Genomic DNA, 23,794 nt, shown 5'->3' with positions numbered 1-23,794 from the left:
AGAACAATGACACCTATACTTCTATATCATTTATGGGTTTTGGTCAACAAAGTCGGTACCCTTCTTAATGTTCTTGATCAAAGTTTCCTTGGCAGTCTTAACCAAGTCTTCTTCGTAGCTTGAGATGTTACCCAATCCGTGAACTTGCTTAACACCATCGACACCCAAGGTAACCTTCGATGAGAAGAAGTCAACACCTTCATCTTTGAACAATGGTGAGTCAACAAAAGTACATTCAATGACGTCCTTTTCACCGTCCAAACCGTTCAAGACTGAACCAGTGAATCTAGCACCAGCTTGAGCCATTGACAAGGTAGCTGAACCAGCTCCGTCCTTGGCCTTGACAACTTCGTCACCACCGAATTGGATTCTGTGGACCAAAGCATCTCTGGTATCAGTTGGCAAGTCCTTGTGGGTGGTTTGTGACAACAATGGGACAATGGTAATACCAGAGTGACCACCAACAACTGGAACGTGTTCGTTGACTGGGTTGGTACCAGCAACTTCAGAAACGAATCTAGCAGCTCTCAAGATATCCAAGGTGGTGACACCAAACAATTTCTTTGGGTTGTAAATACCCTTCTTTTTGTAAACCTCAGCAACAATTGGAACTGTTGAGTTGACTGGGTTAGCAATGATGGCCAATGCGGCGTTTGGAGCGTGCTCGGCAGCAGCCTTAGCCAAGTCTCTAACAATTGAAGCATTGGTATTGAACAAGTCGTCTCTGGTCATACCTGGCTTTCTTGGAACACCAGCTGGGATGACAATGACATCAGAACCGGTCAAAGCTTCCTTGATTTGATCCGGGTTGTAACCTTTGACGGTGGAGTTGGTTGGAACGTGAGAGACATCAGCAGCAACACCTGGAGCACCTTTGATATCATACAATGCCAAATCGGTGACTTTGTGGTTCAACTTCAACAACAAGGACAATGGTTGACCAATACCACCACCGGCACCCAAAACGGCAACCTTGTAAGCAGTGGAAGCAGAAGAAGAAAATGATCTAGTAGCAGCTTTTGAAAACATAATTGATGATGAGTATATAAATAGAAGAGCTCTCAATTGGATTTAGAAAGAGGAAGAAAGAGGAAGAAATAATGGACAGTTTTGAGTATTGGAGTTGAAAATTGTCAAAATTTTTTTATTCTGGAAAACAAATGGTGTGTCACAATACTGCGGTATGGATGTATTACCTCCAGATTCACTGTGTCACATGTTTGTGAGAGAGAAGGATTTCTATTTTATTTTTTGGCTTTGTGTTCATAGACCCAATTGACCAATAAGATCTCGATTTGAACATATCCATGATCATCTTCATAGTAACACGGGTGTAGCTGTGAAAATTGGACCGGAATACGGGAAGCCATGGATGGGCCACAGTTGCGCCTACTAACAGTTTGCTGCTGAACCATGCCAATATACTTTCTTAACCCGAAGCTATATTGATATCACATCTTTGTTTTATAACCGATCGAGTAATCCGAGTGCTGCTGCTTTTTTGTATCCGATAGAATCCGAAGGCACCACAGTTTTCAATGTCGCAATTGTGGATATGACATGAATTTGGATATCACGACATTAAGCTCCCTCACATTCCCACCCCCCAGTTCTTGTCCAATTCCCTAGACAACAACGCGATGACAGCAAAAGCGCGAAAGTGTTTCCGCATGGTCTCGTGTACAGCTCTCATGTCATCAAGGTGGTTGGATAATCTTGACAACTTCGAAACGATACCGAGGTGTTATTTCATTAGCAGCATCACCATTACTTTCAAATCGCTGCTGACATCTAGCGACAACTCAGCGTGGTCAGGGGAGAGGGAGGCTTTTGGTACTGCAGTAGCTTGTGTATGCACGGTGCTGACTCCCCTTGCAAAGGTTGTGTGTTCCCAATTGGCATCCTCAATTCTTTGCAGCAAAAGCAAAAAAATAAAAAAAAATAGGAAAATTGACTTCAAACAAAACATAAACACGAGCTCCTACTAAATTCGACAGCCACTTTTCAAACATGGACGAAAATCCACTTGCCGAGTTCCATTCTATGGATATACCTCATGTGTCAGCGATCGAGCTACCGTTGAATGTTCAGAGTGAAACAAAGGTCATCAGTGCCCTTGGAGGAAAAGGCAAAATATCCGACGCTATTAAAAACTCCGACGTTCCTCTTGAGCTAAGATTCCGAAAAGACCCGTTCCATCATCCCGTGCAAGCAACTTCGTCTACAAATGAGCGCATTTTGGTTAAGGTGATGATACCGAAAAAGGTGGTTAAACAGAATCAAGCAGCACTGGTACGAGAATTGATTAGAAAGAATGATGAAGATAAGCTGACTGCAAACACGAAAGTTCAACCAATTGCCATTGTTGACAAAACTTTCAGGTTCAGAGGAATGAGCGATTTTCAAGTGATTACCAAAAATAACCCCGTTGTACAGGATATCACAAAGAACGTCATTGGTGCCACAAACTATGAAACATTAAAGCACTATGTCGAGAGGCACAACAACTTTCATAATTACATGGATATGAGCAATGAGTACTTTGAAAATAAGGACCACAATTTGCCACCACCTCCAGTATTTTCTACAATCAAGTACCCCTTTGATTACCGTTATCAAAAGAATCCCATTACCTCAACCGTCAAAGATGAGAAAAGTGGCGAGGTCAAGGTCGTATCCAAAAAGACTCCTTTCAAACTACATACCATCCTCATCGATATCTCTGCTGAACCACCAACCGAACCTCCAGCAAAGTTGAGAGCAAATCTAGATAAGCTATTGACTGAAAAACTACCTGTCAACAGCGCCGACTACTTGCTAATCAAATGCATTGAATGGTGTAAAGAAATGTTTACCATAAAACCAATTTGGATTAGGCGTCACTTGTATGACATCATTCCTGAAGAGCTATCAAGAAGTTTGAAATTTGCATTGCCGTATGTCACCTACATTTATCGATCAGGCCCATGGAGATTTTGCAATATCAAAATTGGTGTCGATCCGCGTACTGATCCCAAGTTTTGGAGGTATCAAAATGAGTATTTCCGAGTGGTCGGGGTGCGCAACTCATCACAACAATCATCGAGGAAAGTTATACCCAAAACATTAGAAAATGCCCCATTCTCCATTGAAATATCTCAGAATTTGTTGTTTGATGGTATTAATCTACCGTCAGCTGTGACATACCAAATTGGAGATATTTTGGATTTAGACATAACATCGATAATCGAAAACCATATGACCAGCATGGGTAAGGACTTTGTTCGTGAAAGTTTGGATGTACTGGATGGATGGATCAACAAAACCACGATGAGCTTGATTAGACGAATAATGAGGTACAAATTGCAACAACTAGTAAAGGAGGAGCCAATTGATCAAAGCAAGATCTACAAAATGTCAAATGCAGACTTTGTCAGAGAAGAAACTTTTGCTGATGATCCCAAAGTCGACGAAGGAGATGCAAAGATTGACAATTATGATTCTGATGAGGAAGATCAAGACGTCGAGGAGGAGACCATGGGCGTGGACGTGGACGTAGGCGTGGGCGACAATAGTGAAGTCGAAGAGGAACAAATTGAGGAGCAGGTGGAAAAGATCAATGTTGCAGACGATGCCGTAGTGGATAAATCAGGTAAAGATCCTGACGCGATGGATGTTGACGATATTTTTACCCGTCTCGGCAACATGAACCAAGAAACAGCTGATTCATTACGACACTTGGTTGGCTTTATACGACAAGACGATTTAAATACATAACTAGCTTTTCCTCTGAAATAGCTATGTCAATAATAGTAAATACTAAATATCTTCACACGTCAATTAAAAGAAAAGAAAAAAAAAAAAAAGAAAAATAAAATCAACAAATAATAAACCAACACGTTACACCATTAACTTCGTCAAAGACATGACCAAAGCAACCGAGACAGGACTTACGCTATTCTTTTTATCGGCGATCTATTTTGCTCTATACACTGGTGTAATTCCATCACCAACCAAATTCCACGATGAAATTTTACCATACCTACCATGGTGGGGATTAGTTACATTTGGTGCTTATGCATTATCTACGTTAGGCTGGGGAATCGTTACATTCAAAGACAAGAAGGACAAGTATGAAGAGTTGAAAATACAGATTGAGGAAGCTAAAGCTTTTTACAAGTCAAAGGGAATTGATATCGATTGAAGGGGCGGGAGTGATAGAGTCAACTTGGACATGCAAATCTGATAAATCACTACAGATGTATGTTTCATAATCTATTCTAAATTTAGATAGCTCTATGTGGTAATAAATAGGGTGCTTTTGTTCATTCTTTGCAGCTTATTGTGCACGTTGTAATTGCTTTTGATGCGTGTTGCTTTGTAAGGATTGTTCTCTGGAATGCTCTTCAGTGGAAGCGCTTTGCTCTTTTTTGGAGGATTCACCATTGGTGTCTTGGTGGTTCTTTCTTGCCAACTCCTCTAATCTTTGCTTGTGTCTGGCCTTGATCCTCTTTTCCGCTTGGGTAAACACTCGGATGGAGACCGGTACATCACCCCAAGTTTCATCCTGAACTGTGCCTTCGACTCTTTCGGGAGTCAATTTTGAATCAGGCAAATCCGCTAAGCTAGGAGGATAATTTTCCCGTTTCAATAATTTCAACGGTGGATTGAAATTCTCAGGCCATCTCCCACCATTGGCCACGAGTTTCCTGGCGGCCTTGTCCCGTTTTTCATTCCATTCATTCAAATCGTCCTGAAACAACTCCCAAACACAATTTATACATCCACTCATGCAACAGTTGTCTGGCTCAGGTGGACGACATGGTACAGTTACTCCAGCAATTACTTTTGGCTCACCACGCTCTATTCTACTTGATGCTTGACGATCTTCACCTTTGATTCGACCACCAAAGACCTTGGCTATACGCTCCTCCGCACTGATGTTTGGGTCGAGGGAATAGTTACCCTCGAATCTAACTTTGGTGTGTTTTTTCAATTCCCTGAGTTCACTGTCTCTCATCAACAGCGCCTCGATGGGGTGTCGTGGATGTGAAGGGGTGCGCAACACCAAATCATAAAAAGAGTACTTCTTGGTCTCTGCTTTAGAAATCTGTCTAACCGGGGTGGGTCTTCGCTTAGCCGCGGTAGCGAGATGTCGAGTGTATTGTACAGGCACTGCTCGAGATGAATACATGATTGTATAAGTGATGTTATACGTAAGATGTTGATAGAATAGTGCCAGCTAATCTTGTGGGCCCTTGTATGTAGCAGTTTTTTAACGGATGAGCTCGAGATGCTCTTATTCTGTTGAGTCAGCCCTTTTTCTTTTTCTGTTTTTCTGTTTTCGCTTTACATTTTTTGATTGCTTCTAGATCCGAGTAATGAGAGCAGGAAAAAAAGAAAATGTTGCAGTATTTATGATGACATAATCAAAGATAAAGCGCCAATGAGCAAGAGGAAAAGAAGAACTTGCTGACAATTCGCTACGTCAGGTCTACTGCTACTGCATAAGCACTACATTGAATCCAGATGTATCAATGCCGCCACCTAACACATTTGGAGTGCTGCTGGGACTATTGTCAAGATCGCATGGGCAAATTTGGATATTTTGCATTAATTTGTACCAAAAGCCAAAATTGTCAAGTGCATTATTTTTCCTACTCCATTATCTTTGACGATTGATGAGTCGCCTCTCTTCTAAACCGATGTCACATGGACTGGAATAAATATATCGTGAAAAAGGAAGTCTTCAAGATTAGAATACTCATATCGCTCTCACTAAACTTGCATTGTTCTGCAAAAAATAAAAAAAAAAAAAAAAGAGTAACGTAGTTGTATTCTGATTTACAAAACTGTATTTGTCGCCTTTTGCAAACGCATTCAGGTCTCCTTTTCAGTACCCTTTTGAACTCGCACTTGAAGGCTTTCAGCTTCAATCTCTTCAATGAGATGGGTAAATAAACTTTTGTAGTTTTATTTAGTAAATTGATTCAGCCGTATCTGTAAAGACGAGCACCTATTAGTCTTGTACACTGTTTCCCTATCACACTCCGTTGAGTAAAGTGATGGTTGCCAATCATATATACATTGGTCACCAAAGTATTAGCCCAGGCTTCCATACTTTTGGTTTTTGCTGTGCCCCTTCGTGAGCAATACCTGTCAGAGGAAGCCATACAAGTGGATTAACCTCTTCAGCATCCATTGCTTTTGCAGACTCGTAAAAGTCTTTTTTGTATAATGATAATTTGTTCTGATATAAGTGAATAATTAATCAAACACAAATGGCTCGATGGCGAGAAACTACAACGGTGGTTGCAATTACAGCAGCATCCTTCACTTCCACTTCCAGCGAGCAGAGCTTTATACAGGAAAAGCGAGTCAATTCTAGTCGTATAGATTGTCCAGACACGCATTATACTGCTCATCGGGTTCGACAAGAATCTTATAGTTGGACCGGAATGCACAAAGTCCCTTCCTTGTAGTACGCTTCAAGGCGTTACTTCATGCAATAAAATCCGGAAAAGTCAAAAGTAGAACCCTTTTGAAATGCATCTTTTTCTCGCATGTTGCCGCTTCGAACCGACTATTCACGAGAGAAGTGAATATTTGCATTGCAACACCTTTCAACTGAGAAGTGGGTTTAGACGAGGTCTTCTTTGACATTTGGCCCCTTCCTTTTGATGTGTTGTGCCTAAAGTGGCTGTGGTGACCTTTTCTTTTTCTTTGCGTAAGAAAAGTTGCAGATAACTAAAACCAAAGCGCAACGTGCAATCTATGTACAGAAACTGGCTAAATCGGAGACTACGTTACACAAAGCACAAACCCGTAACCTTCCAAGAATAAAAGATTATGTTTTTGTTTTCAATTCTTTGGTGGTACTGCATACAAGAAATTTACGGTCTTGTGTGATTTTCAACTTCACTTTGCAGCTCTTCAGTTGAGGCAGTAATATAAATAGAGCTCGATTTGCACCCACGTGGGCTCTGAATTTGAACATTTTGAGTTTTTCTTTTTTTTTTTTGTCGTCTTGTTTTCAAATACCTCACATCTGATTCCGCAACTAAAAATAATTAAAGTTGCTTAGCCCCACATATATGCCTGATTTATGGTCAATAATCAGTATCATAACCGATTGTCACTACGACTTTGTTTTAGCGAGTCCACATATACTATGAATGTAACAAGAGAGGCATGGATATAATGCACCGCCTCGATTTGAAAGTTGTGAATGCAAGATTAAAGAAAGGGATGACAGGTACTTCTTTACTTTTAGGCTTGATTCTTAATTTCAACAAATTTCTTGGGCTACTAATTTATCAATTTCTTCGTGGTTTTCAAAATTGCCGTATAAAAGAAAAACCCATGCAAGTCATTTAGCAAACCTTGTCCACTCCTGACTTGTGCGTTCATTTCGGTTAATTGCTGAAATTGGCCACCCACGTTGATAGGTTTTACGGAAGAAGAAGAGCTTTTATTTTTATTTGCATTGATGGTTCCACTTAGAGATCTTGTATTACAACAGCAGTGTTTATAATATCGCCGTGCCACAAAAAAGGTTGGAAGCAATCGGAAAAAGCTGGGTGTCAGTTGAAGTAAATGTGATATTGAGCACGTTTTTACATAACAATAGCAGTTTGTTGACAAGTCTAGGCAAAATCGTGTAGCCAGTCCCTTTTGAGAAATCAGGTCTTGCGAGTGAGAGAGTTGTATTCACCCTGGATGTTCTAAATTCTTTGTTGCCTTTTTTCCATTGTCTTTCGTTTCGAGGCAACTTAAATTAACAAAGATGGAGAAAGCTATTAATTACGATATGAAACAACAATATCATTTTGATGAGGTTACATTCACTATGCAAATCAAGTCTAAACCCATGGATGTGAATAAAACACGGGAACAGAGATCTTTTTATTTTTTTATTTTTTTTTTTTTTCAATGCTACAGATTGTATATCTTTATTTGCATCACCCGCTTTCCTCCTGTTGCCTTTCCCAACCGTCAAAACAGGCTTTACAAGAAATGCACTTTGAGGTAACATAATTAATTTGTTTTATTGATGAATCAAGGCCCACGTTTTTCCCAATTATTTATGAGACCAACTTTATTATGAATGCTTGACGGCTGTTTGTAAAGAAAACTTCACATATATCCTTATTGAATGTTCTTTCTCCCTTTTAGTCTCTCTCCTTCAGTTTTTTTTTTTTTCTTAACTGTAGCTCAATGGCACAATTTGTAAGTAAATTCATGGTTGATGATATTTTATTTTTTTTCTTGTACATATTGATTCTCTAGTTATTTTTTTTTTTCTTGGAATGGCTTTTTGCAATCTTGGCATTTGGGTGATTCTTTATTTTATTTTTATTTTTATTTTTATTATTATTATTATTATTATTTTATTTTTTTTTTTTTCGCAGCCTCGAATAAAAAAAAAAAAAACCCACACCACGAGGAGGAGAGAAATCAAAGAAATGAGCAGTTTCGGTCGCATTATGCAAAAGCCGTTTCATATTTACAATAAGAGAGAGATATTCAGAAAATCCCCATGTTGCATTGCCGTCCACCCCCCTCCTCCCTCCTCCCTGCGTAGTGAGACCGTACTCATTATCTTCCATGTCACATATGCCACACCATCAAACTTTATAGGAAAAAGATCACGGAACAAAGGAAACCTCAAAATCTGAGAAATAATCATTACCGCATATGAAACAAAAAGACTTTCAAAAAGAACACAAAGAGGACAACATCTATAAAATTTATCGGTGCTACAGTGGAAAAAGCTTGAATCCTTTTTCTAAAAGAAAACAATTTTTTTTTTATTTTCAATTCTGAAATTTGCAGTCGAATACGCCTATTCTCACTGACGAATCCTCTCCATCTTCAATAAAGATCTTTTATATAAATATGGCCAATTTATCCCTCTATTCTGAAAAGAAAAATTTGATTCACCCTTTTATACTCCAAGAACTTCATCCTCAAAAGCATCTTCAATAACTTGAACTGATAATCAGATTAAGCTACCACTACCACCACTACTACAATGGCTTTACATCAGTTTGATTACATCTTCGCTATTGCGATGATTTTTGCATTTTTAGATGCTTGGAACATTGGTGCCAATGATGTCGCCAATTCCTTCTCCACTTCGGTCTCCTCAAGATCCTTGAAGTACTGGCAAGCTATGATTTTAGCAGCAATGATGGAGTTCCTTGGTGCTGTTTTGGTTGGTTCAAGAGTTTCAGATACCATTAGAAATAAGATTGTTGATGTTTCCGTTTTTAGTGAAGAGCCAGCTGTTTTGATGTTGACTATGGCTACTGCTTTGGTTGGTTCCTCTACTTGGTTGACTTTGGCTACCTCAATTGGTATGCCTGTTTCTACTACCCACTCCATTGTTGGTGCTGTCATTGGTGCTGCAATTGCCGCAAAAGGGGGACAAAACATACACTGGGGTTGGAATGGTGTTTCACAAATCATTGCCTCGTGGTTCATTGCCCCTGCTATTGCTGGTTCGTTTGCCTCGCTCATCTTTTTAATCTCCAAGTTTGGTGTTTTGGAAGTCAAGAACCCAAGAACTTCATTGAGAAATGCCATGATGTTGGTGCCTTGTTTGGTTTTCACCGCATTCTCCATCTTGACAATGTTGATTGTTTGGAAGGGTTCTCCAAAGTTGGGTTTGTCCGATTTGGGAACTAGTACTATTGTTGGTGCCATCTTTGGGACCGGTGGTGTTGCATTTGCCGTTTACATGTTGTTTGCATTCCCATTCTACAGAAGAAAATTGGTTCATGAAGATTGGACATTGAAATGGTATGACATTTTCAGGGGTCCTATTTACTGGTTCAAATCGACCGACAACATCCCACCAATGCCAGAGGGACACAAATTGACAGAGGATTACTACAAAGGTAGAAGATATGATGAAGCTGGAAACTTGATTGACTCAAATGGAAGAGCTGAATCTGAATCCGTTGATGGTAAATCCGATTCCCATGATGAAATTAGTCAGGAAGATATCGAAAAGACACAATCAGTCAATGTTCAAGACCAGCAAATTACTGCTGCCGCAAAACTGCAAGAAAAGAAATACAAGTTCCCAAGAGGATTCAAGAAATACTGGGCTTTGGCCAAAGAATCTCCAAAAAACTGGCCATTGTGTCTCTTTTTGGTTTGTACCCACGGTGTTAGACAAGACATCATTTCGAACCAAGCTGGCTCTAAAGATATGTTGGCTGGTGATTTACACAAGATGCACACCGCTTCCAAATACTACGACAACAAGATTGAATTCATGTACTCATTATTGCAAGCTATCACCGCTTGTACCATGTCTTTTGCTCACGGTGCCAACGATATTGCTAATGCTACTGGGCCATTGGCTACAGTCTATTTGGTATGGACCACCAACACCACTGCATCAAAAGCTGAAGTTCCAGTTTGGGTCTTGTGTTACGCTGCAGCAGCTTTGACTATTGGTTTGTGGACATATGGTTACAGAATCATGGCTAACTTGGGTAACAAGTTGATTTTGCAGTCACCAGCTAGAGGCTTCTCTATCGAATTAGGTGCTGCTGTCACTACCGTCATGGCCACTCAATTGGCTATCCCAGTCTCAACTACCCAATCAGCTGTTGGTGCTACCGTTTTCGTTGGTTTGTGTAACAAGGAATGGAAAACCGTCAACTGGAGAATGGTTGCTTGGTGTTATCTTGGGTGGATCTTTACCTTGCCCATGGCCGGGTTGATTGCTGGTATCCTCAATGGTATCATCTTGTATGCTCCATCCAAAGGCATTACATACAGCTTGAGTTAGATTCATGGTCACAAATATTGTTACAAAATATCTTGTTGATACAGACATTCGCTTGAGTTTACGTCTTTTAATTCGAAATTTCATCTACTGTTTTTTTTTGTTTTTTTCTTTCTTTTGTCCTTTTTGTTTTACGTTCTATTTAATTTACATATCATCTATAGTGCATAATTTGAGATACATGATTGAAAGTGTTTCATTACAGTTTACGAGTAAAAACTGCTTCATTGAGCAAAGCGAGGGTTTGATCCTCTGACTTTTGGCCAGCGCTACCTGTTGTCATCAACAATTCAAAGAGGTGCGAACTTGGCGATTTCAACAACGTCACACACACACACACACACGCACACACACACACACACACGCACACACACACACACACATACAATAGGTTTCCGTTTGGTCATTCGCAATCACTTATGTCAGAGGAGAAGTTTGATGCATCCTTGGATCTTCTTAGAAGATTGGATCCTCACTCAATTGAAAAGAATCTCACCAGCATATGCTCCTTGATCACTGCATCCAAAGATTCCGACACGGAGCTAGTGGAAGAGTTGTTATCGTCAGTTGACGTGCCTCTTTCCATTGCTCAATGTAAAGAGTCTGGTAAGGAGTACTTGTGCTGTGATTATAATAGGGATGGTGACAGCTACAGATCCCCGTGGTCAAACAAATATTATCCACAACCTGAAGATGACGAGGAACAACCCCCACCATACCCTTCACCAATCTTGCGACAATTAGAAGTCAAAGCCAATGACGCGTTCGATATATACAGAGACTTGTATTACGAAGGCGCCGGTATATCAAGCGTTTACTTTTGGGACACTGCAGAAGAAGAAGAAGATGATGAGGAAGATTTGTCGAATGGATTTGCCGGAGTGGTGTTGTTCAAAAAGGAAACCAGTGACCAATCAGGAAAATGGGATTCCATCCACGTGTTGGAGGTTATACCTGAGACAAAAACAAGATCCACTTACAAGTTGACCACATCAGTGATTTTAGACTTGCAACATAAATCTAAGAATGGATTGAGTTTGAGTGGAAATTTGACGAGACAATTGGAGTCAACTGTAACTGCAGACATCGGCGGTGGGGTTAATTTAGAAACTAGCCACTTGATCAATATAGGAACATTGATTGAAAAAGCCGAATACAACATTAGAAATGTTTTACAAGAGGTTTATTTTGATAAATTGAAGGATATTATGTTGAAAGACTTGAGATCCGTCAATGGTGGTTCTGGCAAAGATGTAAATGAAAACCAAAAGGATATAATTAAAGGTTTACAAAGTTTATAAAATGAGGAAATTGGCGTATTGACTAAGTTCTCTACCCAGCTCTACCGTTTGTACATTGAAAAATCGATAGTCTGATCATCAACATCAAACTCTTTATTCGCCATATCCTCTTCGTTCAATGATGACAACACGTTTTGCTTCACATCATTGACAAAGGACCATATGGAATCCGACACCTTTTGGATCACGTCATCTGAGTGTCTATCGTCACTGCTTCTATAATCTGACAAAGACTGTGCTGTTCCGGATTGCATAGGAGACGTCACACCACCAGCACCATTTGTTGACTCCTCCGACCGACGCAGATGTTGTGAGACTCTATTACTCTCCCTCGAACTTTGCAACTGCAATGGCTGCTCTCCTCTGCGCTGCTGCTCGTGCCGCCTCTTCTCCTCGTCCAACACCAACGACTTTTCAAATTCATTTTGTAGCATCGTATCAAACTGTTGCAACATATTGAACGGCTTGGTGATTCCGCTCCATAGTTTGGACGGTCTGCCACCTTCTTCTGCCAGACCAGCGTCAAGTTGCCGTGCTGCTCCAGAAGACGATCGCCTCTTGGCTCTGATACTTTCAATTGCTTGATCTCTGGGGTTGGAATTTGTGCGCTGTCTGTTCACCGTGGCGGCAGTGTTGCTTGCAGCACCACTAATCTCTTGGTATAGCGATCTCTGAACAACTTCTCGTAGCTTGTGCAACTCCCCTTCCTCCGTGTGCAATTTCGTCTTTAGGTTCTGCATCTGCTCCTTTATTTGCACAATCGCCATCTCCTTGAGTGCTAGTATCCTCAACTGTTCGTCTATACTCAATTGAAGGAGGTGGTCCTTCAGCGGTAGTGCTGTCTCACTCTGGGGTGTAAGCGATGTTCGCCTGGGGCTGCTAGAACAAGTCTCATCCTCTGACTCCAGTAGCAACGGCAATTGCGTGTTGTTTGATAGTATGGAGGAACGTCTCTTGACCGAGTTCGCATTCGACGACGTGCTCTCACTTGATTGACTACGCAGCATACTCCCAGTGTCCAACGGCGACACGGCAAACACATTCAACCCTTTCGATTTCGGAGTAGCTTTAGTGGTTGGTGTGATTGAAGTCTGTTCTGTATCACTGTGGCTTCTTGGAGACGCAGAGAATTGCCTCACTTTGAACTGCAACGGCACGTCTGGTTTGCTTGTCCCTTGGCGCCGCCTCTCCATTCTGTCACTTGGTGATGGTGTTCTGTGTATCCTGTCTGTGTTGTGGCAAGTATCATGAGCAGTCTCAACTGTCATTCTAGAATACCCAGTGACAGTAGTGTTGCTGTTGCTGTTGCTGTTGCTGTTGCTGTTGCTGTTGCTGTTGCTGTTGAGTCTAGCAGAGATGCTGTATGTCGTAGTGGTTCTGCGTAGAGCTGGTCCCAGACTTGTTTACCTGGCTTTCCTAAAAGAGATTATTATTTTCTGACAGGAGACAATTTTGCTAAGTTTGTATGCTGCTCTTTCGTGGCGCGCGGTAGAACAAATGAGTAGGTGGAGCGTCTCGGCGGCGTTCACACTTAAATGGAGTCGCACCGGTTCCACAGAACACAAGTGGGGCGCTTCTGCTACGCGCTAAAAGCATCTGATAAACAAGAAATGAGTAAAAAAGAGCACAACAGAGGGTCGAAGTACACACCACTTCAACGTTTCGCTTGCAACCCTAGCTATACATGATTGTGCCCAGTCAATCCACTAGGAGGCTCAATGAGCTAATGTCCAGTAGTATATACAACTACTTGGAGCAAACTGAGACAAGACAACAACAACAGAACGAGCCTGTGGAACAGAAAGAAGCCACGCCACACCTTGTCCAGCTGTTATGCCGCAGAATACTCACTCACCCATCACTACGTAGCTGGGCGAAATGGATGATCGTACTTCACATTGTGCGTCTACAAAACCCCATTCAGTGGTCCAATTTCCTATCATTGAACCAACCGATCCGCCAGCTCCTCGAGTACTACAAAACAAGCTTGTCCAAGGTGCTACGACTGAATGGCGGGGTAGTAGCCACCACCACCGTCAGTAAACTCGCCAACTTGATCACCTGCGCGTTCCTCTACTTTGCCACAGTCGACACGGACTCGTTCCCCAAGGACTACGCCCTAGTGTCGTTGCTCAGTGCATACCACGGCGAGTTGAACCCTCCTTCCAAGTCGCAGATCCTCGTATCAGACAGCCTATCGAGGCCATTCAAGTTGTCGACTTACAAGTCCACCAGCATATACTCACCCTTGATGAAGCTCTACCAAAACAAGGAGCTTTTGATTTTCCCCATATTGTATGCGCAAATATTAAGCAACTACCTCACACCAACAAGGTACAAACTCAACATGATGTACTTGTCCCCCTTTTTGAAACGGCACATTCTCAATCCCATCTGGATCAATTTCCTGCTCGGTCGCAACTACAGCCGAATCAATTGGCAGAACTTGGCTGTGAATTATTTGCTCCATAATGCAGTAATTGCAGTGCTAGTCGCGGTGTACTCGTTCAAAGATCGCGTGTTGGATCGATTCTATGCCATCAAATACGGCGGCGGCAAAGCGGATAGCGAGTCGTCAATATTCCAGAACTTTGCTGCGTATGTCATGCACAAGTCAAGTGCAATCACAAACTTGATCTATGTGCCCAACCTTGTTTCCATATTGCTAATTGTTGTGTCGTCGCCCGTGTTTTCGCTACTCGGTTCCAAGAGGTATCCAGACTTGCATCGATTCTACGTGCGTAACCAGAAGCAAGTGTTCAAGACATACACAAAGGCGATTGGGTTTGTTGCAGGGTTGGTCGCCATAAAAATGAACTATACGCAATGGCTTGCAGACTGGGGATACGACAAGCGAGTGGAAGCCGAACTCAACTCCAGTGGATACAATGCAATCTATGAAGAAGACGTTGACGAGATTCCTCCCGCCAGGCTACTTTCAAAGCAATTCTACAATGACCTCAACATGTACTTGTTTAAGCTTGTGGTGTTGTCCAAATGGCGTATTCTCAAGACATACCACCCACTCTTTTCCAAACTTCATTTACCCTTGTGGAACCAGTTGGAAACCATATTGATGTGTTTTGGGTTTTTCAAAATGATGAACTTGAACGATTTCATCAAGGAGCACAAGACAATGGAATCAGAACGAATATCTAAGGACCTTATGATAAAAATGGCTCAGTTTGTATCATAGTTGAAGGAACAATTGACTGCTTCTACATGTATCAAACTATCATCCGTCTTCTCTTCTATTACTCATATAAACAAGAGTTCACAGCTCTATATGTCACACATCGAGTGCATCTCCCCCCCTCCCTACTCTTGATATCCACCAGCTCCCGGTACTTTTTCCTTGCCCTTTAAATTTTTCAAAAAGTTTCTAAATCTGGTCTTGTCATTACCCTCTGAATCCACAGCAGGCCCACCAACTGCATCAATCAACTCATTGACCCTATCCCACAATGTTCCATGTTTTAAAAACTCGTCCCTCTTTTTAAGGAATGCCTCTTGTTCTTTTTCAACATCGGAAATCTGCTTGTCCTTCTTCAGGTTATAGTTTTCGTAAAAATCATCAATCGTTTGTTGTGCTTTGGAAAGAAGATCCTTCTTCTTTTGTGAATTGACCTTTTCTCTTTCTTCAATCTCCAAATCTCTACGTTGTTTCCATTCTTTTATGGATGTGGATTGAGATAAATCTTTGACATTTTCAGTGGCACCATAATCAGCAAGGGCTACGTCGGCGTCTTCGTCATCGGCATCCTCGGTAGATTTGAATTCCTGTTTAACGCTCTCACTTCCTTCAACTTCGGGGAATTGGTCTTTGAACTCATTTATGTCGTCATCGCTATCTTCTTCCAATACTTTATCTTGATCCGTTTTGAACTCGTCACCAAGTAATTCCTTTTCACGAGAAAGAAAATCAGAATGTTCTAAGTCATCACCATTTGACTGAGGTGCATCGATTTCCGGAAATTTACTTGACATGGTGTTGCTTTTTGCCCTGTTTCACTGTAAATTGAGTGTGTATTGATATTGGCTTGCCTTACTCACAATGAATATTTCGTTGACTTTGTTTGTTGTGTTCAGTAGCACTACCGATTCTTCATTTTATTTTTATTTTTATTTTTATTTTTTTTCCCTTTTCTTGCGGCTTAGTGTCGCAACATGTAATGTCTAAGTTTATTTATTTGCGACACTTGTTGAATTGTCTTTGTGTAGAGATTCATCCCGTGCCACATTTGGATTAGAACTCATTAGAAAGAGACAGAAAATAAAACTGGAGCGGAATACAATGATTTTCCAGAGAAGATCTTAGTTTGCTTATATCCGCTTATCCATATCTTGCATGATGATGTTGTTAACCACTGTCTACAATAGTTTTGGAAATGATACTATTGTAGACAGTGGTTAGACCCAGAGTGGAGTTGAAATACTTCCTCTTGCCCTTCCGCCACTTCTGCAATTGAGCTTTCTGAGGAGGCTTAGGTGACCTTTTCTACTCAAGGGACGTCGCTATTGCCCATCTTTGTCGTTGCAAACAGTTTACACAAACTTCGTACAAACTAACCCTGACCTTTTTTTTTGGCATTTTTTTGCCGTCAATCACTTAGGCACGCGGTATACTATGTAGATATGAGTTTCTACCAGTATGAATGGCATGCAAGAGTTCATGAAGCAAGTACTACATTTTGTGTGTACCAACGTAGTTCAGAGAAGACTGATTACTAATGCAAATTTATACCACAGCAAACCGCAATAACATTCAACAGTGTTCTTGTGTTACTCCAAAAATAGGAATAACCACCGTTGCACACACACAAACATTCACTCACTCACTCATTTATTCCGCAAAGCAACCTTAAAAAAAAAAGGAAAATTTGTAGGAGCCACAACCTTGACCCCCCCCTTTTCCCTAAAAATAAAATACCATATCCGCAAAAACTATAAATATCCTTTGCTTCCTCTTGCCAATTGAACTCCATATCATCTCTAACTTTCAACTCACTAATCAGTACACAAATTGAAACACAATGGTTAAAGCTTTACTTGCAGTTACTTCCTACAACGGTCCATTCTACCCAAACGGTGACAAGACCGGTTTGTACGCTACTGAAGCAATTGAACCATTTTTAGAATTGGCTCAAAAGGGTTACGAAGTTACCATTGCTTCCGAAACTGGTGAATTTGGATATGACCCACACTCATTGACCGAAGATGCCTTGCAAGGAAAAGCTAGAGAAGTTTACGAAAACAAGGACTCTTCATACAATACAGCCTTGAAGAACATCAAAAAGGCTTCAGATTTGACTAATGAAAAGTTTGATCTTTTCTTTGCTAGTGCCGGACACGCCACATTGTTTGATTACCCAAAGGCCAAGAACTTGCAAAAGATCTTGATTGACACCTATTTGAATGGCGGTGTCGTTGCTGCTGTGTGTCACGGACCTGCAATCTTTGAAAACCTTGAAGATCCAAAGACTAAGCAACCTTTTGTTAAGGGTAAGAAGATTACTGGTTTCACTGATGAAGGTGAAGAGCAATTGGGCTTGACCAAGACTATCAAGGACCATGGATTGTTGACGATTAAGCAAGTTGCTGAGAAGGAAGGTGCTACTTATGTGCCACCAAAGGGTCCTTGGGATGCCTTCTCTGTAACCGATGGAAAGATTGTTACTGGTGTCAACCCACAATCGGCATTTGCCACCGTCAGGGACGCTGTTGTTGCCGTTGAATCAGTCAGTAACTAGGTTTGTAGTAAAAAAAAAATTAGAATCGAGATGTTATTTTTTTTTTTTTTTCTCTATTTTTGTTTCAGAGTTTTTAACAAGTAGGATAAAGTTAAGGAGATTGGACTATGGTCAGGCTGTCTTCTTCCACATAGTATAGTCTATTGAAACGTGTATTAACTTTCTTTTTTTTTTGTCTAACTATAGCACTGCAAGCAATTGATAAAACTTTTATTTTCTACATTTCAAACAACTTTTCTCCATTCTTCAATCCCAAAATAAACCGAACATCGATACATAAACTAAGACTCTTCAACAACGGTAGCAAATTGAGTAAATCCCGATCATTGGAATCATTAATCCATCCTTCAATCCCAATGGCATTATCTTCATGCAAGGCATAACTGATGGGGGAATTGTCCAAAATCATTACATTCTTCAACTCATCATCGCGGAGATACCTCGACAAATCTTTAATGTATCCTACCCCAGGTCGATACGTGCAATCGGAACGATAATATCTCTTTGTGAAAATGTGGGGCTTGATGTAATCTGAACTGGATTGGATCCGGTGCTGTTTGCCCTTTTTCTTTAAGGAGTCTATAATTTCTTCCTCTAGCCAATCAATGATTGGATCAGCGTATTCTTTAACACTAGCTGTGAAAATCTGTAGTTCAAACCATTGACTGATTTGGGTTAGAAAATAATCACAATATGGTCGTTTATGAACATAGTATAGTGAAGACACATTGTTTAGTTTAATTTCAATCATTTTGGATTTAGATGCTGGATTAAAAGTGCGGGGTCCACCTCTTGAAAGCGAATGGATCAAAGTCTCATCGAGGTCTAATATAAGCACTTTCTTCTTTCGTTTCCGCTGCGGATTCCTCGACAATGGAAATAGACGTAGTGGAGGCGGAATCATGTATTTGGAGAAGGATGATGGTGATTTCACTTCATTCGCTAGTAGATTGTCCTGCTTGATCTGCTCCACTTGAGCATTATCATACTCGTCCGGGTCTAAGTCCAAGGGAGTCATTAACTTGGTTTTGGATCTATTTGATTGTAAGCGACGACCTTGCGTTGGAGGAGCGCGTGTGACTATGGATTCATCGATGTTGTTTTCAAACGACTCGAGCTTCTCGTTGTATAATTCTTGTTCAGTCTTTGGAAGTTTTGGACCAAATCCTAATGACGCCTTGATCAAGACAAAGGGAAGTATCATGAGATTCACCAAGATTGAAATGGGTTTGATGACGAGATAATTGGGAACGATAAAAATGACTCTACCGACTTGAAGAAAGAATATCACAATCAGCGAATGCTTTGAAGTTAGTGGGGGTGATTGGGTTTTGGGTCTTTGAGATTCCGTAGCTAGGTTGATCTCCTCATTTCCGTCATTTTCCTCCAAATCCTCTTCCTCTTCTTCTTCTTCTTCTTCAACATCTTCTAATGGCTCATTTTCCTCTCCTTCTTTGTCCATGTCATCACGAGAGGTATCTTCTCTAGTCATCGGAAGTTTACATGGTCCTTTGATTGAGACTGGATCCCCCACACTGGTGGTAGTATTGTCATTATAGCCTCCATGGGCTATCTCTTGCTCAATCTCCTCTTGTTTTTCCAGTCGCTCGTTTTCCTCTTCACCAGTAGCTGGAACATCGTAACCTTTCCCCGAAAGGACATTGTCCAAAGAATCGACAATTAGTTTGATGGAGTTCATTCTGTTTTTCAATTTATGCCAGTATTGATTTAGTTGGAGCCTATTTTCGTTCTGCTTTTTTTGTTTTAGTGATGTATAGTATCTTTCTATAGGTTTGTAATAGACATAGGTATAAAGTTCTTGATGTGGGATATGCGTGGTTCCTTGTAAATGTAGTTGTGATCTGTCAACGTCTAGGGCAAATTGGGTTCAATTTAAGAAGAAGTATGTGGTATGTGGTATGTGGTATGTGTATGATATGTGACTATTCCAATCAGATGAATGTGATCTCTCTCTCTCTCTCGCTTCGATTTACACGTGGCGAGAGAATGAGGGTGTTGTTATTGTTATTGTTGTTGTTGTATACAGAAAAATGCGACGGAAACAAAAAAGTTTTACCCAACGGAAAGAACAGCAAGAACGACAGAAAGTTAAGAAAGAAAATAACAAATCAACAACCTCTTTTTGGAATTGAATAGGCTGCTTATGTGTGTATCCTTACCACAGTTCAGTAGTTCCCACCAAAAAATAGTGAAAAGCTTCCAGCCCTTTGTCTTTTTCTTCTTTTGATTCTTTGTTGATCTTGTGGTGTGTAGTGCCGATTTATTTCCGTTGGGGGAGGTAGTGGGTAGGGGGGATGGGAAGAGCCGACTAGTTGCTACTCCAATTCAAACGTTACACAAATAAACACTAGGTCGATAGCTCAACCGACAACAACAACTGCAGCAGCAACAATCTATACTGTCGCCCCTATTACTAGAAAGAGAAGTTTATTGAGCGAATGATATCTCCGCATCGGGCAGGTCCAGAATCCTGAGCCCTTTTTTTTTTTTTAGGTCTCCTGCGTAATGGAATTCCATGCTCCAACTCAAATGATGTACATTCAAACAATGTTGAACTAGGAAAGAGGAGGGAAATGCTCAGTATACTACGCAATTACAACGTAAATACTAATTCTCTACTTTGCAGTGTTCAGAGTGAAAGAAAGTACACCTCCGTCCTCTCTTTTATTTTTTTGTTTTTTTCTTTGACGTAATGTCTCCGCCGTATAACTAAACGACCAACAAAAATAAAAAAATAAACAAAATAAACAAAATAGAAAAATAAAAAATGAGGCAATGGAGTAATCTCCACATTTCGGAAAATTTAAAAGACCTATTCTGCAAGTTAGTCATTTTTATTCACTAAAAAAACTAGCAAGTACGCCTGTTTGCGACATCAAAGTCAAGCGAAGCAACTGTTTTCTTCTCTTTCTTCTATGCATGTAACATGCACCCTCCCAATTTCTGTTGGCTCTTTTCTTTTTGTTGGTCTTCAACCTTTGTTTTTTTTTTCTTTTTCTTTTTTTTTGGTGTTGCATTTTTTGTGGGCCGTTGGGGACTTCTTCAATTTTTGGGTCGAGCTGCTGCTTTGGCAACTACTCAACAGAAAAGAATAGCTACTATTAGTCATTCAACTGACTGAAAATATAATCGTTTTAGTCTATTAAAAGTCTATTACTGCTGTAGATCGATTGCAAAATTACGTTCGAGATTAGTTTGCACTAATCGCATTATATTTGAGTCGAAATCGACAATGTGTTCGGGATTTCCACCGATACTGGCCTCACCTGCTTCTATCTCAACCACTTCTTCTCCTGGTTTCCTCAACTGTAGCTGATTAGTATTGAAGCTTTTACAATACTTGCACTTCAATCCTAGTACATGATATGCGACATTCGACTTCCCCTTACAGTCATTACAGCTCACAATACATCGCCATTCATTGTATGGAGACGGCATGGGGCTTTGATTGATCTCTTGGTCCAAGAGGCGAAACTGTTGATCGACATTCACAATTGTCTTTTTACACAATGGACACTTGTATGAATGTTTTGTCAATTCTTTAAAACACAATTGATGGATTGAATGGCCGCACTTCATAAACACAACTTTCTCAACTGATGTGAACAAGTACTCGTGGCATATAGCACAATTGCAATGGGTCGTATTCGAAACACACTTGTGCTTATCTTTCAAATCAATTGAAAGACAAATATTACATACGTCACAATGGAAATAATCTTTATCTAAACCGAGTCCTAATCGGCATATTCCACATTTGTCACAGTGGTAAATATCCTTGTTGACGTCGTTGTCGTAAAGAACACACTTGTTGCAAAAATAATTGGCCAATTCTTGTTCACAATTGACACAGTAGTTGTTATCTGGAACTTGTGGTGTATTACAATGCATGCACAAAATATGCTTCACTTTATTACGAATCATTTTATGATCCTTGACTACCTCATCGTGACAAAAAGGGCATCCGAACCATTTACGGCATGTGGGACATTCCAATTTACAATTCCGTTGGTAGTGCCGGCACCCTAAAATACGCCCCGATTTGTCAAAGTAGGATGGTGCTTGGTCCTCTTCGGTTATTATCACCTCATCCTCATCCGAAAATGCACCAGCATCATCGTCATCGTCATTGTCATCATCATCATCTTCTTCTTCTTCTTCTTCTTCTTCTTTGTCGCCATCGTCGTAGTTTATCTGAGTATCAATACTTTGAACACCCTCGGTTGTTCGCTCCGTTCCATCACTGAAATACCTTGAATCATCATCATAAACTTGTTTTCGGAAACCAATGTTCGACAATCTTTCCTTTTCCTCTCGTAGTTGCTCGTTGATATATCTATAATAGTTCCCCATCATTAGTGTTGTCACCAACTTATTTTTCGATTCTTGACTGAGAGACAAACTTTGTATGCTTTTGATCCTACCCCGAAGAATCTCCTCTCTTTTGAAATCCTCAATTGAGTCTAGCTCTGTCAACTTGCGAATCTTGTCCTCTCCAAGCCGCTCTAATTCCAAGTCACGTTCAACAAACTGTTCACTATTGTCTGCAGTAGTATTGGCTTTGCCTAGTTCATCGCCCTCGCCTTCTTTACGTAGAGCTATCTGGTTGATAAATTTGGCAATGCTTGCTTGTCCCCGACTGATCAACTCACTGACCAACGTCAAATCTATGCCACTCTTGTTGTCATCTTCTTCGGTGCTGAATTCATCGCCCCTCTCTTCAACTTCTTCGACATCACTAGTATCGTCCGGTAGGGTTACAGCTTGGTGTATAAGGTCAGTTAAAGAATCTAGCACATCAGCGTATCCAGCGTCAAAGTGTTCAAAGTTTGGTAAGTTGGGAAGGTTGGGAAGATTGGGTAGATTGGGTAGATTGGGTAGATTTGACAATTTAGGTATATAGGGTAATCCCGATAAGCTTGGTAAAGTGATATTTTCAAGAAATGATAAGCGACCTATCCTCTCAAGTTCATATGTGAAATCATCAATTTGATCGTCATCCGCAGTGTCATGCTTGACCTTGGGAACAGCTCCATGTTCATATACTGACATCTCTATCTAACCCAGATGTGTTCTCTTTTACTCTTTTCTCTTTTAAAAGAAGTGTATGTCTTCTATTCTTACTTGTGGAAGTGTTCCAGAAGAAGAGTCGGATGTGTAATATTGAAACTGATAAAGTTTTATTTTTATTTTTCTTCACTTTCTTCTTTTTTTTTTTTTTTCTTCTCTTTTGTCTTGTGCGGTGGAGTAACGTCAATCAAATGCAACATCAAACGACTAGACAGAGACAATCGGCTTTATTACAGGCTATAGTATGGAGGGTAAGTCAGCAAGTAACACTACGCACCAGAGTTTACGTGTCTGTCTCTTTGTCGGTTGATCGTGCGCACTTACAGTAAGGTTGATTGAACACTGTTGGTCTAGAAGCCGAGGACTAAGAATATTTTAAATTGCGCTCAACGGAGATAATAGAAAATCACACGAGTATCGGATTTAATGGCAAGAAGTGGTGTCAAGCAGAAGACACACACACAGTCGCCAATGTGAGCTATAGTTGCAAAATATGTTATTACAGGAATGATTCCAGAATAGAGACTTGCTTACGTATTTGATACCGTTGCCGTCTGGCTACTGATAAACTGTCCCTCTACAGAGAAACTGCACCAAATGAACTGCTACTTCTTGGATAGCAAATAGACTTCTCCAATCATTCCTCGTCCACACCTCTGATTGTTGTTTTGTAAGTTAAACACTTTCCGGAGCATCATTCACATAGGAACCTGCTTGAAGCTTGAATCACCACGTGACCTATTGTTTCATGGACGATAATTAGTAGCTTTCCACACACTGACCTCTCAGAACTATGCTACGAGGAAGCTATATCGATGCCTTTGCAGATAAACTGTTACGTATACTCAGGTACACTTCATCTAGTAACA

At 40.6% G+C, this 23,794-nt stretch overlaps 12 protein-coding genes across 12 annotated transcripts; 6 read left to right on the top strand and 6 right to left on the bottom strand. All coding sequences in view use genetic code 12, as the record gives it.

The window, feature by feature from the left end:
- Window positions 1-30: 30 nt before the first annotated feature.
- Window positions 31-1,029, bottom strand: MDH1-1 (malate dehydrogenase; the record flags this gene model as incomplete). Its single annotated transcript, XM_051754381.1, has 1 exon — window positions 31-1,029. One exon carries the CDS (start codon window positions 1,027-1,029, stop codon window positions 31-33), a length of 999 nt encoding a protein of 332 aa, XP_051606741.1.
- Window positions 1,030-2,010: 981 nt separating this feature from the next.
- KGF57_004828 (transcription factor TFIIIC subunit) lies at window positions 2,011-3,756 on the top strand (the record flags this gene model as incomplete). The annotated part of the gene is made up of 1 exon (XM_051754380.1): window positions 2,011-3,756. The coding sequence occupies one exon, from the start codon at window positions 2,011-2,013 to the stop codon at window positions 3,754-3,756; it is 1,746 nt and encodes a 581-aa protein (XP_051606740.1).
- A 148-nt stretch (window positions 3,757-3,904) lies between these two features.
- Window positions 3,905-4,183, top strand: DPM3 (Dpm3p; the record flags this gene model as incomplete). The annotated part of the gene is made up of 1 exon (XM_051754378.1): window positions 3,905-4,183. One exon carries the CDS (start codon window positions 3,905-3,907, stop codon window positions 4,181-4,183), a length of 279 nt encoding a protein of 92 aa, XP_051606739.1.
- A 135-nt stretch (window positions 4,184-4,318) lies between these two features.
- Window positions 4,319-5,173, bottom strand: KGF57_004826 (uncharacterized protein; the record flags this gene model as incomplete). The annotated part of the gene is made up of 1 exon (XM_051754377.1): window positions 4,319-5,173. The coding sequence occupies one exon, from the start codon at window positions 5,171-5,173 to the stop codon at window positions 4,319-4,321; it is 855 nt and encodes a 284-aa protein (XP_051606738.1).
- Window positions 5,174-9,013: 3,840 nt separating this feature from the next.
- On the top strand, window positions 9,014-10,786 carry PHO89 (Pho89p; the record flags this gene model as incomplete). Its single annotated transcript, XM_051754376.1, has 1 exon — window positions 9,014-10,786. One exon carries the CDS (start codon window positions 9,014-9,016, stop codon window positions 10,784-10,786), a length of 1,773 nt encoding a protein of 590 aa, XP_051606737.1.
- A 416-nt stretch (window positions 10,787-11,202) lies between these two features.
- On the top strand, window positions 11,203-12,084 carry KGF57_004824 (F-actin-capping protein subunit beta; the record flags this gene model as incomplete). Its single annotated transcript, XM_051754375.1, has 1 exon — window positions 11,203-12,084. One exon carries the CDS (start codon window positions 11,203-11,205, stop codon window positions 12,082-12,084), a length of 882 nt encoding a protein of 293 aa, XP_051606736.1.
- Window positions 12,085-12,125: 41 nt separating this feature from the next.
- KGF57_004823 (uncharacterized protein) lies at window positions 12,126-13,277 on the bottom strand (the record flags this gene model as incomplete). Its single annotated transcript, XM_051754374.1, has 1 exon — window positions 12,126-13,277. The coding sequence occupies one exon, from the start codon at window positions 13,275-13,277 to the stop codon at window positions 12,126-12,128; it is 1,152 nt and encodes a 383-aa protein (XP_051606735.1).
- A 54-nt stretch (window positions 13,278-13,331) lies between these two features.
- On the top strand, window positions 13,332-15,280 carry KGF57_004822 (uncharacterized protein; the record flags this gene model as incomplete). Its single annotated transcript, XM_051754373.1, has 3 exons — window positions 13,332-13,458; window positions 14,172-14,379; window positions 14,512-15,280. The coding sequence occupies 3 exons, from the start codon at window positions 13,332-13,334 to the stop codon at window positions 15,278-15,280; spliced, it is 1,104 nt and encodes a 367-aa protein (XP_051606734.1).
- Window positions 15,281-15,402: 122 nt separating this feature from the next.
- Window positions 15,403-16,071, bottom strand: CLC1 (Clc1p; the record flags this gene model as incomplete). Its single annotated transcript, XM_051754372.1, has 1 exon — window positions 15,403-16,071. One exon carries the CDS (start codon window positions 16,069-16,071, stop codon window positions 15,403-15,405), a length of 669 nt encoding a protein of 222 aa, XP_051606733.1.
- A 1,046-nt stretch (window positions 16,072-17,117) lies between these two features.
- On the top strand, window positions 17,118-17,834 carry KGF57_004820 (HSP31; the record flags this gene model as incomplete). The annotated part of the gene is made up of 1 exon (XM_051754371.1): window positions 17,118-17,834. One exon carries the CDS (start codon window positions 17,118-17,120, stop codon window positions 17,832-17,834), a length of 717 nt encoding a protein of 238 aa, XP_051606732.1.
- A 217-nt stretch (window positions 17,835-18,051) lies between these two features.
- Window positions 18,052-19,533, bottom strand: KGF57_004819 (Nem1-Spo7 phosphatase catalytic subunit; the record flags this gene model as incomplete). The annotated part of the gene is made up of 1 exon (XM_051754370.1): window positions 18,052-19,533. One exon carries the CDS (start codon window positions 19,531-19,533, stop codon window positions 18,052-18,054), a length of 1,482 nt encoding a protein of 493 aa, XP_051606731.1.
- Window positions 19,534-21,008: 1,475 nt separating this feature from the next.
- Window positions 21,009-22,907, bottom strand: KGF57_004818 (uncharacterized protein; the record flags this gene model as incomplete). The annotated part of the gene is made up of 1 exon (XM_051754369.1): window positions 21,009-22,907. The coding sequence occupies one exon, from the start codon at window positions 22,905-22,907 to the stop codon at window positions 21,009-21,011; it is 1,899 nt and encodes a 632-aa protein (XP_051606730.1).
- Between the last annotated feature and the right edge of the window lie 887 nt (window positions 22,908-23,794).

Source organism: Candida theae (genome assembly GCF_024610275.1).
Source record: "Candida theae strain CBS 12239 chromosome Unknown scaffold11, whole genome shotgun sequence".
Lineage (NCBI taxonomy): Eukaryota > Fungi > Ascomycota > Pichiomycetes > Serinales > Debaryomycetaceae > Lodderomyces > Lodderomyces theae.
The sequence above is the reverse complement of the archived record's forward strand: the minus strand, read 5'-3'. Positions and strand labels throughout refer to the sequence as shown.